The sequence below is a fragment of the Perna viridis genome, chromosome 5 (genome assembly GCF_037379345.1).
Source record: "Perna viridis isolate PV_CMFRI_1.1 ecotype Kerala chromosome 5, ASM3737934v1, whole genome shotgun sequence".
Classification (NCBI taxonomy): domain Eukaryota; kingdom Metazoa; phylum Mollusca; class Bivalvia; order Mytilida; family Mytilidae; genus Perna; species Perna viridis.
In genome coordinates, this window is record NC_142449.1 from 10,306,539 (window position 1) to 10,319,994 (window position 13,456).

At 31.9% G+C, this 13,456-nt stretch overlaps 1 protein-coding gene across 17 annotated transcripts in view; it reads right to left on the reverse strand.

The window, feature by feature from the left end:
* Nucleotides 1–11,104, reverse strand: part of LOC148615929 (protein MTSS 1-like) — a 54,576-nt gene extending 43,472 nt beyond the window's left edge. For all 17 annotated transcript variants that reach the window (XM_088582586.1, XM_088582585.1, XM_088582581.1 and 14 more), the window contains exons 1-3: nucleotides 10,742–11,104; nucleotides 6,653–6,714; nucleotides 5,116–5,189 (exon numbers count right to left, since the gene is read on the reverse strand). In XM_088582586.1, coding sequence (XP_088438712.1) covers nucleotides 5,116–5,189; nucleotides 6,653–6,714; nucleotides 10,742–10,837 — 232 coding nt within the window. In that variant the 5' untranslated portion in view covers nucleotides 10,838–11,104. The remainder of the gene's footprint in view (nucleotides 1–5,115; nucleotides 5,190–6,652; nucleotides 6,715–10,741) is intronic.
* Nucleotides 11,105–13,456: the final 2,352 nt, after the last annotated feature.

Below are 13,456 nucleotides of genomic sequence, written 5' to 3' on the forward strand. Positions count from 1 at the left end.
GTTTATGGTAAATACAATGAATTAATGGCAGACAGAGCCCCTTAACTTAATAATAACAACCATTACATAATGATACAAGTAATAAAAATTGTCAAAATACCCGTAGGAATGCCAAAAAGCAAAAAGGAATAAGATAATATCCTTGCAAATAGTTAAGGGATGATTTTACAAGGTCAACAAGCAAATCAGAAATTGACAAATTTGGACGTTTATATACAGTAACAAAACACATCACAATGGTAAAATCTGGATTTGGAATAGCGGAACTCCGCTAAAAAGTGGAATAAAATCATCCCTGTTACTTGTGGTGAAGTGTACATGAGAAAACCATCCAGTACAGACATATACAGATAAAAAACAAGAGGAACCCTCTAAAACTTCTACAGGAAGTACAATGTCATTTTTTTAAATGACAAGAAGACCTAGCTACTCAAAACTATGTATGTACATGTAAATGAACTAAAATTCTGTGTTTTGTCATGGGTAAACATGTGAAAATAACCAAGAAGCCAAGTAATACTATATCCATTTAGAACCTGTCATGCTCTTTCGATCAATATCTATCAGAGAATCAATCTGGTCAAGTCTTACCCTATAATCATATCTGCCCTCAGAATTAATTAACAGAGGTTACCATAGAAACATTATGACCTAAACTTTGCAGAAAGAAAAAAAAATAACATTCATTACTGAAAGATTCAAGTTTCTGAATAATTTCATTCAGACACTGCAATATCATTAAAGCCTGATAGAACTACTTCAGGAGAAGTAAAAACCTAATCATGAAGCATGTTCATCTTATATTAGTAAGTTATTTTCTCCAAGGAGCTCATCAGATTTCTTAATGTTCCCTGACGAAAGTGTTGACATATCTCCAGAAGGATTACATAGAAACAACATGACTCCATGCCAAATAAGTGACAACTATGACAAAATGTTTAGAGAATTGACGATGAAATACTGAGTTTCTATCTGCTATCATAATTAGTGATACTTCAAAATTATATTCTGAAAGAACAATACATTTTTGTATCTTTGTCTTAGCAACAAACCAAACAAAATATAGATGGAAAGTCAATGGAGTTAAACAAGAGCCAAATGGTTTTACCATTCCCTTAATGAGAGAAATGGCTGTGGAACATAAATATTTTCAGGTCAGAACAAGAAAGGTATTCTCTTTACTGTAGTCAGTAGTAGAAACTTACATCAATGGTATATTATCAATGGGCCTTAGAAAAGAAATGGTCTATAAAACAGACCTTCTATCACATGGGCTAGCTTCAATCTTTTCAAGTAACTGTAGTAACAGAGGAAAGAAAAGTTGGACCTGGAAAGCCATATCTAACGGAAAACAAGGCAGAAAGTACAAGTAGATCTGACTGAACTTGGTAAAACTATCACTTTTTAAACTGAGAATCCTGTATAAAGAAATAGTGATGACTGAAGGGAAACAGATAGTTATTACATTCTGTACTGAGTACGTGTACCATAAGTGTTTACTTTTTAGTCTATTTCAGTATAAATTAGACGGCCTTTAATTCTTCGTCACAACAAACAGTTGATTTGAGAAGGAACTGTACACACAAAATAAAATTTGTACTTAACATAGACAAAAAATATTTAGTGTAACAGATGTGCAAATTCATTCTGAAGTTTTACATCAAAATGGATGTAACACAAAATAAAGAATCAAGAAAATTTTCCAAAAAAGAATGGGGGTACGTTCAACATTACAATCTCAGATATGCAGTAAAATTATGTTTAGCAGCCACTTATACATAAAACACATATTAATTTTAAATGACTCATACCAAATTTTCAGACAAATAAAACATTATGTGAAAGTAATTTTTGAAACAACCTTGAACAAACTAAAATGTATTTATTTGATTACACAATTTTACCTACAAAAATCTTTTACAGATCAAAAGTACCTTTCAAATAACTGGAGATTAAAAATATAGATTAAACAAGCTACTGGAAATACAAACTATTTATACTAAAAACCTGGATTTGTTTGAAAGATCTAAATGTCACTTGATTATAAAGACCAGTGTTGTCGAAAGGACTTTGACACTCTTATCATTTTTACACCCATATCTGATAAGGAAACTCTACCCTCATCTTAATTTAGCTACATTAAATGTAGGCAATAAAACAGGTCTCCAACAATACTGAATACACAATCCTGAAACAAGAAACCAGAAAAGAAAATTCAAAGGGTGGGATACATCATTTGAGAAGTAACTATAAAGTTAAAATTTACTGAACTGGATACACAATAAAACTGACTTCTAATTTTCTGGAAGTTTAAAGGAATCTAGGTGTCCTTTAGTATATACATGTTAAAAAATAGTAAGATCTGATTGTCTGAATGGTAGTTTCACTTATCCCACACAACCTTTAAAGTCATTCCCTGATAAGTTGAAAGTCAGCCTAAAAGAAAATATACATGTACAAGACATATGTACATTGTATATGTAGGATCATCAACCCTAATAAATTAATGGAGCAAACACCTTAATGGGATTGATTTATGATGAAGCTTAAAATGTCTAGTTTCAAAGGGGATATTTAAATAAACTGGATCAAGAGAGGACTGTCTAACAAAAGTAAATACAGAAATCTCTCTTGATCCCAGTCACTTAAGGTCATACACATAAGATCCAAAATGTTTCAACTGATTATGATAAATGAGGCTAAACTTTATATGTTTCTAGATACATGTATGTTGCTTTTTTTCTCCTATACTGATTGATCAACCAAACAGTTTTTTTCACTGTATAAAAACTGAGGTGGGGACACTATAAACAACAGAATAATATATATAGCCATTCAACACAAATAATACATATGTTACTCATTCTGTTTTTTATCTACTTCAAATTTTTATCTATTATGTGCCTACAAATTTTCTAAATTGACATGCAAATGATGCATGCCTATCAGCATATTTCAGTCAATAGATCTTCTACACCTTGATATTAAACTCATGGCTACATGACTGAAATGAAGCATAAATGAGTTTCATTTACAGCAGAAATTTCAATACAACTGACTGTGGGTGGACAGGGTTTCTTTGTTCTGGTACAGAGAACTGATTACAGTCAATGATTAAGGACCATTAGTATTACATAACCAATCGATTGATTCTTTCCATTATATTTATCTCTTCCTTTTTTTAACCCCTATTCTAAGCCAAAGCAGTTCAAAAAATCAAATAAAAGTGGGTTAAGGTCTTTTGCACCTTGCCAACATAGGAATCTGCATACCACATGAATTTGAATAAATAGTACATTTTTCATCTTTATTCAAAGTTTTTTTTATCATATGCAAGTAAATTGATAAGCTTATTATTATTAGACAACAGTAAAATTAGATACATGTATTATACATGTACAAGTATGATGTGTTTGACTACAGTATTTTTTTTTCACTTGGCATTCATGTATTATACATGTAGTATATAGACAATGAACATATACATGTACATGTACACTTTGTACATTATGTACAATTCTACATTTTTAAACTAGTATTGGTACATGAACAACCAGCCAAGATAGCAAAAGTTAGAATTAATGTAATGAGAAAAAGGGAATTTTTCTGACCTACAGAAAGTAGATGAAGTAAGTATGTGGCACTCAGGAGATAAGGTGATGATTCAACATTACACAGACCTAAGGACAGATGTTGGAGAATGTCTACCAGCTGTGTAACAGACAAGACATGTGTCTTCTACTTCCTCTTCAGCAGCAGCTAAAACATTCAAGTTTCCATTGGCAACCTTTGTGTTAGGGTTATTAACCCCTTAAACCTGGAATTTTCTGATTTGTTTATTTCATCAATTATACAATATGTCGAAAAAATATTTTAATCAACTAGATTAACAGCATGACAGAGCTTACAATACAGAAAAAAATTATACAAGAATGGTATGAAGGTATTTTGCTATAGAATTCATGATTGAAACTAATTGTTTTTCAAGCATATATCAGTATAATAGCATGCATGTACATTTTTACACAAAATGTACTTTATACATTGAACTGTGTAGTAAAACAAATAAAATATATCAGAAGATTGAAAAAAGTATCCCACTTCCATTAATGGAACACATACAGTACAGACCACAATACACATACATGTATATAGTTTTTTTATTTCTGAATAATATTGCTACATCCTAAGTACATGGCAAAGAGGAACTTTAAACCTACAGCACTGCAATAAAGTACACAGACAGTGTATACTGTTCTATCAGACTACACAATAAAGGAGTGTAATTATATACTACTCAGCCAACTGGATCAATGATCAGATTATAAAAGACCTGCAGGTTTATGTAATGCACTGATTAAACATACCCATTTGTCATAGGTGGATTGCCAAAAAAATGAAACATAAAATTCTTTGTATGGTTCAAGCATAATATTTAATACATTGTAACACCAACATGACTGATTTTAAAAATGCACACTCATGTTTCAATTTTCTAATACATTTACATGTAGGTTGAAGTTATGACATTTATAGACAATCCTTCACCAAAGATCCCAAAGATGTGCTCATGCATAACACAAGTACTTGAGATACATGTACATGTAAATATAATATTATACACAGCTACTGGCAAAGCTACTTGTAGGAGTGTCTGGTTAACTTGTATTTCAATTCCATAAGAAAAGTACACAGTACTACATGTATGTTGTACATTGTATCTTAAATGAACGTGATAACCCATGTAATCCTAAATGAACTGTCAATGGTCATTCACATTTCAAAATTTGGGGGTCTACATGTAACAAAGGTTGTACAACGTCCCAAGTAATAAACCTAGCATATTTGTGGGGTCTTATGATTTTAGAGTATTGAAAAGTCGTATTAAAGAATACATAAATATCCTAAAGAAAGATACATGTACAGTTGTAAGCCCATGCCACTGGGTTGATGGAAAAATACATGTCCAAGTACATGTAAATTGTCAGTTTTGATGGTAATTGTTGAAGTGAAAATTCTTGTTTTCTATGGGGTTCTCATGGTTCAAAAAGTACAGAAAAGACTTCTGATGACTTTTTATAGGTCTGTGGCACAAAGGATCACAGCTAAACTTACCCCTTGATCCTGTCGCCATATCTGCTACTTTTTGGAAAGCATCTAAAAAGCCACCGATTGCTGCTAATGTAGCTCTGAAAAATAATGACATAACTGGTAACAATGCAATGTAAATACATGTATACATGTACACTCTTCAAGATACCGGTAAATGTACATGTAGCACAGAGCTGCCAACCCCAAGTTATGAAAAATAGTAAGGCCAGGGGTTTGCTGGAATTATTTTGTAAGGAGCAGATATTTTTGTTTTATAGAACTTCTACACAAGTTCAACCAAAACCCAGGAATTTCATTTTTGTATTGTAAAATGTACATTACAGGCAAACACCAAAAAGAACAAAGCGAAGCCAATTTCACTAATTTTAAAACTTGGTCATAACAATGTAAAAAATCCAGATTTTCATTTTTTTAAGCTAGATTTTCTTCCTAATTCTTCTGGCATAATCCAAAGACTTACAACAAAATAGTTAGGGTTGGCAGTTCTGGTAGTGCACAATGTTCTTAGAGTGCATGCATATAATGCTACATGTATGGACATATCTACTGTTGTTATCAATCTAATTCAATGATAACTAATCTGCTTTTCTTCAGTCCTGAAACCAACTAGATAGGCTTATAAAATTGACATTTCTTCCAAGCAACTACTCTGACAAATCATGTGCCAATGATGACGGCCCTTCAATCTACCTGTTGCTAGTACATACTGGAGAAGTCTTTTGAATTATTTCTTATTGATATCTTCAAGATTAATGTCACTTAATTCATTCTTGGTTCTAATGATTTCTATTTTAGGATTATAGATTTCCAATTTCTCCATCTGACGAAGTCTAAAATTGCTACAACGTATAAGATCCGCAACTGATTGGTAAACAAATAGGTTTTAAAACCGAACCTGATTATACTCTTTTTTTTTTATGATCAAATCAATTTTGTTGAAATTGTGGAAACATTGCATGCATCTTTACACTGATAACTGTATTCATACTAGTTGCTATTTAAGGAAACTTTACATTGTTATTGGAAAATGGAATTAGCTTTTCATAAGTGTGTTCAATGGGGAGTACATTATTGACAGATTGATTTTGTCTGTTTGTTGTTTGCCATTAGCAGAACTTTATTCAAAATGGCATATAAATCAATGTGAAATGGAGATGTTAAATATGACTGGTATCCATAAATAGATGTTGGTTTTTCAGCAAACTTCTTAAGTCAAATAATGCTAAATTAAAGGGCCTTATCTAGAGGGAGATATGAAAAAAAAAAACCTTCTAGTTTATTTTTTGGTTTTATTTTTTATTTTGGTCATTTTACACTTGAAACTTTATAGTTTGCCAGATCACAGGAAAAGAAACAAGTCCTATTCTTTCATTTACTTATATATGTATATAATAAAACAAGAAACAGTACATTGTAACAGTTTGTTCAACTCACATAAAAACTTAGAGGAGCATGTTTTACCGATGAAATGAAATTTTCATGTATCTTCAAAATATTCACAAAAATATCCCAAATGCATAGCAATTACATATCTACTTACTTAAGAGAGGAATGGAGTTTAGCTGCTTTACTTGTAAAGTCTTCCCAAATAACTGAACTACCCTAAAATGGAAAACAAAACAAATTGATCAGTTCTGTCATAGCTTTTTTTTCGCCTTATACATGTACATTGTGTATATCAGCGAAAGTAAGCAGCCTACATGTAAGGACATTTTGTATAAGGTTTGCTTAAAGAGTGATGGTGTCCATTTTACATGTAGTGTACATGTAGATCAAAAAGGCATGTACATTGTACAATGTAAGCTTTACAACAGGAAAAGGGTGAGGTTTTATTGACCTACAAGTACATGTACACAGGAAGCACTATCAGACACTTCCTTCTACATACTGATAAAAACTCCACAAAAATCTTGTTCTACAAGGTGTTCAAATATTTCACATAACTTAAGTATAAAATATATTAATGTGCATCTATTGTACATCAAACAAGACAGAAACTTAATCACACAGTTCAAATAAGTCTACAGTTTTTAACATTAGGGAATAATCATTTAATTTAAAGAGCAAGATTTTATCTTTTTTTTTTGTAGTTTCTTTTTGCATTAAAAATTTGAATTAACTTGCTTCAATCCTTTATTAATATTTTTTGTGTTACCCAAGATTTTTCACCATATATTTTATTCCTCCCTATAAACTGTCATCCTATCTTCTCCAATATAAAATATTATGACTACACCTATCAATGAACTTAAAAAAAGGGTAGCAGTTTACTACAAATGTACGTATGTACATCCAACCAATGTCAATAAGTATCTTACTGAATGTCACATTTCATGTACAGTAGACTTAAATGCATTGCATAAACAAAAAAACATAATGGTACATTTGTGTAAATCCTATGTATTTCTAAACAGATTTGTAATTATTCAAACTAAGTTTGGATCAATAGTTGAGCAAGTGAACTAATGACCTTTGTTCTTGAATTTAATTACCCTAAGACCACCCATAGAGCTTTACATGACATTTCATTATCAATACAGAGAACTTTCAGCATCTTAATGTCAGCCCATAGAGACTTACACAGTTACCTGATTATCACCTGCCTGTATCAATACTATCATGAACATATGTACATGTACATGTATTCATAATTTGAAGAGTTTAGTTAGAGTGCATGTATTTTTTTTAAATATTATACAAAAGAAAAACAATATCATATCACAAAATTACATAATTCTTTTATCAGTAAAAGACAAAAAATGTGTATATACAGTTTATACTCAATTCAGGACAGATTACAATCTGTAGTCATGCACATATTGCACATATTACATATTGTACCAAAATTTAAAAAAAAAAAAATTTAATTTTATATCCATGACTTATTACAGTAATAAATCTTTCGGAACTCAACAGCTGGCATTTGTTTCTCATTCCCTTACAAAATTAACTGACAGACATTTTTTTCCCAGGTAAAAGGTTCATCAAGGCACTAAATAACAAATCAATTGCTGAGTCATCTGAGGTCAGGAAGGTCAAGGCATTGCTGCTTCTATAAATACTTTTTCTTTCAATACCATGAAAAAATTCTACTAAGAATTTCAAAGAGCAGAAACTAGTTTTCTCCTACATGCTGACACATGGTACACATAAAAAAAAAATAACGATTACACAAATGTACAATGTACATGTATTATAGTGGAATTTTAGTTTCCTTATTATTATACTTATGTACACTATATGTAATCTACATCCAACTATCAGCGGTATCAAATAAAAAACATTTTGTATGTGTAATGTACAGTGTAAAAATTGATGATACTCTAAGCTGGAAATGTCATGTTGATCATATATGCTCTAATATTTCATCAAGATTGTATCTCCTAGCAAAGATTAAGAAATATCTGAACATTGAAACGAGAAAAACTTTCTATAATGGGTACATTCTTCCACTTATTGACTACTATTGTATTGTATGGAGTGGCTGTGGCTCTGAAGGATTAGACAAAATTCTTGAACTCCAAAAACAGGCTACCCGCCTCATTCTAGATGCTGAACCCTTTTCTCCATCAGAACTCTAGTTCAATAAATTAGGAATCATGACAGTAGAAACAAGGATTAAATATCACAAATACCTTTTAATCTATTAATCTCTCCATGGGGAAGCACCAAGTTACATATCAGAAAAGTTTAACTATGTTTCAAGAAACAAACCTTATTCACTAAGAAATGCTGAACAAGGAAATTTGATAATCCCAAAAATTAAAACTGAACTTTTCAGACATTCATTCATATATTCTGGGTCTGTCTTGTGGAATAAGTTACCCAAACATTAATGTAATCAAGCCACTGACAACTCATTCCAATTCAATCTAAAGAAGTACCTTAACACTTTTGAATAGAGTATCTTAAAAGAGAAAATTGTTGCTGCTTACACTGTTTTTTTAATGTTCTATATTGTATTATCTTAAAGTGATTTGGTATTGTCAAATCAGCTTTTGTTTTTGTGTTGTGTTGTTTATTTCTAAATTCTAGTAGGTATAGTTTTTGAGTGTGAGGGCCTCGGGGAAGATTAGCTTGTAAACTGTGTAACCCTCTTAAAATAAAGATTTTATTATTATTATTATTATTATTGTACATGTACATTTGACACAGTTTTCATTTATTCTTAATGACTCTTTTAACATTACACTGTACAACATGTACATTGTATATGTACATGTAACAATGTACATGTAGTGACCAGATGTTGATATTTACATGTCATACATGAATGACTCTCTTCAGGGGTGGTTAATCACTTTATCATAATATATTTATGATTGACCAAAGAAATTTGACAAGCTCCACCATGATTACAGGAATCAAAGGCCATTTAATATTGATGGCCAATCTCCCCCTGGCCATGATACATGTAGATCATAAACCTTGATAATTATCCAAAAGTTATCACAGCTGACCACAGTGTAATTAGACACAAATGGAATGTCAATACAATCTTGACCTGGAAAGTGAAAGAGTTTGTGTCATCTATGCTTACTCAATGTCTTTATCAGTGCTAAATGACCACTTCCTGCTAAGGTATCCAAAGATGGCAAACAAACTTTTGCGAGCTCCATGAGATTTTGATCAATGTGCTGTTTTGTTACAGTGTTACGTACATTTTACATGGATTCATGAAAATTGTGTAAATTCATTGAACTATTTCAAATTATATTATTGATACATGTATTGTACATCAATTTCTGAAATGCATCAAAATTAGAACACAGTTTTAAATGTATACTACTAGTGTAAATACAATATAAAGTTCAAACAAAAGGTAAATTGTACAATGTACAAAATGTGCATGTACACATAAACAACATACATTTAAAAAAAAACTTTTAGAACATTTTAGAGGTACATTTTTACAAGAGTAATCCATAACTTTGAGAGAATTAACAGCTTATCAAACAAGGTTTATTTCAAGGTATAAACTGAATGACTCAGCATCCATCACATGCTATTCAAGTAGTAAAAGATGTGTTTTATAGCTGAATTTTAACCTCAACATTTCTCCTAGGGTAAACATTGTAACCAAAATTCGTGCTTTGAAATTTTTGAATTATCAAAACATCTTTTTGAAGACCTAAACAAAATAGAAAAGTATTACTTTTAAACAAAATAGAAAAAGTATTTCTGCATGGCTGGTTTTGTTAAGATGAAATAATTGAGAAGAATATGATTGAACAGATTATGTGACAAAAGTTGTGAGTAGGCATAAATTTTGTCAAATACAGTCTAATAATATCATTTATAAATGTATACATTTCCAAAATGTACATTGCATGTAAAATGTACTATGAATATGTTTATTTATCGACAGCAGTTACAAAAGTATGTAATAAAATAATATTTAGGTATTTTGCACCTGTAACAGATGCAGATAATATCAATTTACAAGAATGTATCAATTTAACTGTCCTGGTGACAAAAATTCAAAAGAGAAATATAGCCTATACGGCTGCTAAATTACCATTCCTGCAATAACCACTGCCTGAAAAAAAACACTGTACTTACAAAGAAAACAACCTCCCCCTTAGCCTTATTTACAAAAAAAGATGAAAATTACCGTCTTGTCACTTACCCTCATATCATTAATAATTGTTTGAAACAAAATCCCTAGAGCACTACAATCTTTATCCATCCCTCCTTCCATTTGTTGTTGACTCACAGAAGACATCCTATTGTAACACTTCCGATCACAACAAAACAAAAATCAATGTGAAACACACTGAATTTAGGATCGAAATTATATACAATCACAAATAAAAATTATTCAAGTAATCCAGATATAAAGGGGATACTCCATAGTACTGTAATGAACGAAATAATCCTAAATAAAATCCATTTCAAGGGTAGTTTCAATCATTTTGAGTAGTTATGTACCAACGTGCTCGCAAAGCGGATATTATTTCCGCTCTGTTGTGTGATAGGATCACGTGACTGTGTACAGTACAATCGGTATTGGCCGTACCTCCTTGAAAAAAAAAAAACATTCAATGAAAATGAATTGAAACGAATAATATATTAATTTTAACCATTCTCGTACGATTTTTCTTGTTCCGTGCCTTTTTACTTGGAACATATTCTTCTATCAGACACAAATTATTGGATAATGTGGCTATAAATCCACTCCCTACTAGTAATTTCTAAAAAAAAAAAAATGGGTACTCTTCGAGTACGCCCCTACACCGGCAAGTGTAAAGTAATGTTTTGGTTGTGTGTTCTGTGCTATTTAGGAATTTTAAATTTATATATATATATATATATATACGTGTCAGAATGTGACGACTCTATTCGCTACACTGCTCCATCGGATCAAATTGATACAGGGAAGATACATAAACGCATAGAAATGTCTGAAAAATTCCCAACGATGTTAGAACTGTCAAATTTGCGATGCAAATTTTCGGTCGCTCCCTCCGTGGGATTCGAACTCGTACCGTTGTGACATCTATGGCAACACCGCCTGCACTAAGTCCAGCGCCCTAGACCACTCGGCCAGCTAGGCTATATAAAATATAGCTTTCGCTACATGCTAAGTGACAAATCTATTTCTCCATCCTCCTCGTAAGATTAATCTAGGGCTGTATATATATTTGAGCTGTTGAGTGGGCATAGACTACAGCGATTGATTTTATGATAGTCTGTTATGTTCTTTTATTGGGGGTCACCCTCCTTTTGCTGGAATTTTTTTTTAATTTCGTGTACATTTTGGACAAAAATGAGCAATGAGTAGCTAGAAACTCCAAATTTCAGTGTCTTTGGATCCACCACTGAAGTGATAAATTAAGACACCAAAAGAAACGATATATAGGTTAATTTTTATTACACCGGATCCTAATCATGCCCCTCACTTCTAGCAGGTTGACCTCCCCGACAATATGGAAGACTTGAATTCCCAACCTTTTCCTTTTTTGATTTGCAATAACTTGTATATTAAAATGTTAATAGGCAAAAAAACTGATAAAAACGTCAAAAATGACACCTTCACGGGCGTGTCGCCAGGCCGGAGCTCGATAGCCTCAACTTTCACATCGTTTTGCCAAAAAAAAGGAATTGAAATGAAATGAAATAAAGAGAGCTAGGAATGAAAGAAAAGAGGTGATAATATATAAGAGAAAAGCGCTTGATTTACAATATCCTCATAGAGTAAAAACACGGGTTTATTATGTGAAACTCTGATCCCAATTTTATGAAGGTTACATATATACGTCTTTTCAAATACATGTAATGTGAATTTGTCAAAGTTCAAGACAGATCGAGTTTGTCTGAAAAATGGCATACAATGTAAACTGTGTGTGGACAAGTTGTCGTTTCAAAAAGGACTTTCACAATAATAATGTTTAACAGAGATGATGGATTTCAGGGTAATAAGTTAACTCATAAAAAGATTGGACCCCTAACTGGTCAAATTGCAACGTTATCCATTTGCTAAAAATATATATCACACATAAATCAGGGGCGGATCCAGACACTTTGAAAAGGAAGGATGCTAGCCTGGGTTCCTCAGAAAAAGGGGTGCAAAGACATTATTTGCCATTTGTTTTGTCAATTTTGACAATGACATTTTTTTTCAATAATAAGGAGGGTTCCAACCTCCTGCACCCTTCCCTGGATCCGTCACTGTAAAATACAGATTCAAGGTCATTATAAGAGCTAGAGAACAAAAAAAAACAAAAACAAAAAACAAATAAAAACAATCAGACTCCATATAAAGAACAACTACAGACTCAGACGTATTATCACAGATACCTATTCAATAGTTAATTGATATCAAGACGTGAATGGGTTTTCAACATTGATCTACCCAATCGATGATGATTGCAATGATTACTTCAAAACCGGATATACTATTCTAAATTTAAAGTGTATCAAACTCTTTCGTAAATTTTTGAAGGAATATGTTGCAAATTTTTGTTCTTTTCAAAAGCTAAAAAAGTCAGAGACCCGAGCCGACATACATTTATTTCCGAGACCACTGTAAGGAATAAAGAGTAACCAAGGAAACCACGATTCTATTGGAACTGGCAAGGAATGTAATCCAGGGACAAAGATCAGGCATGGAAAACGACACATGACAAAGAACATAACATAACCAAAATACATATAATACATACAAAGCAACAAAAGTAAATGAGCAACTCAGACTCCACTAAAAGTGGGAACATGGACCAGGTGCATCGGTAGATAGATTAAGCGTCCCCTGCTTTTCTAGAAACACCTGTCGAGTTGCTTATAAAAAAGTCAAGTCTGGAGTAGACTAATGAAGGGAAACTATGACACCTACACAAATCGG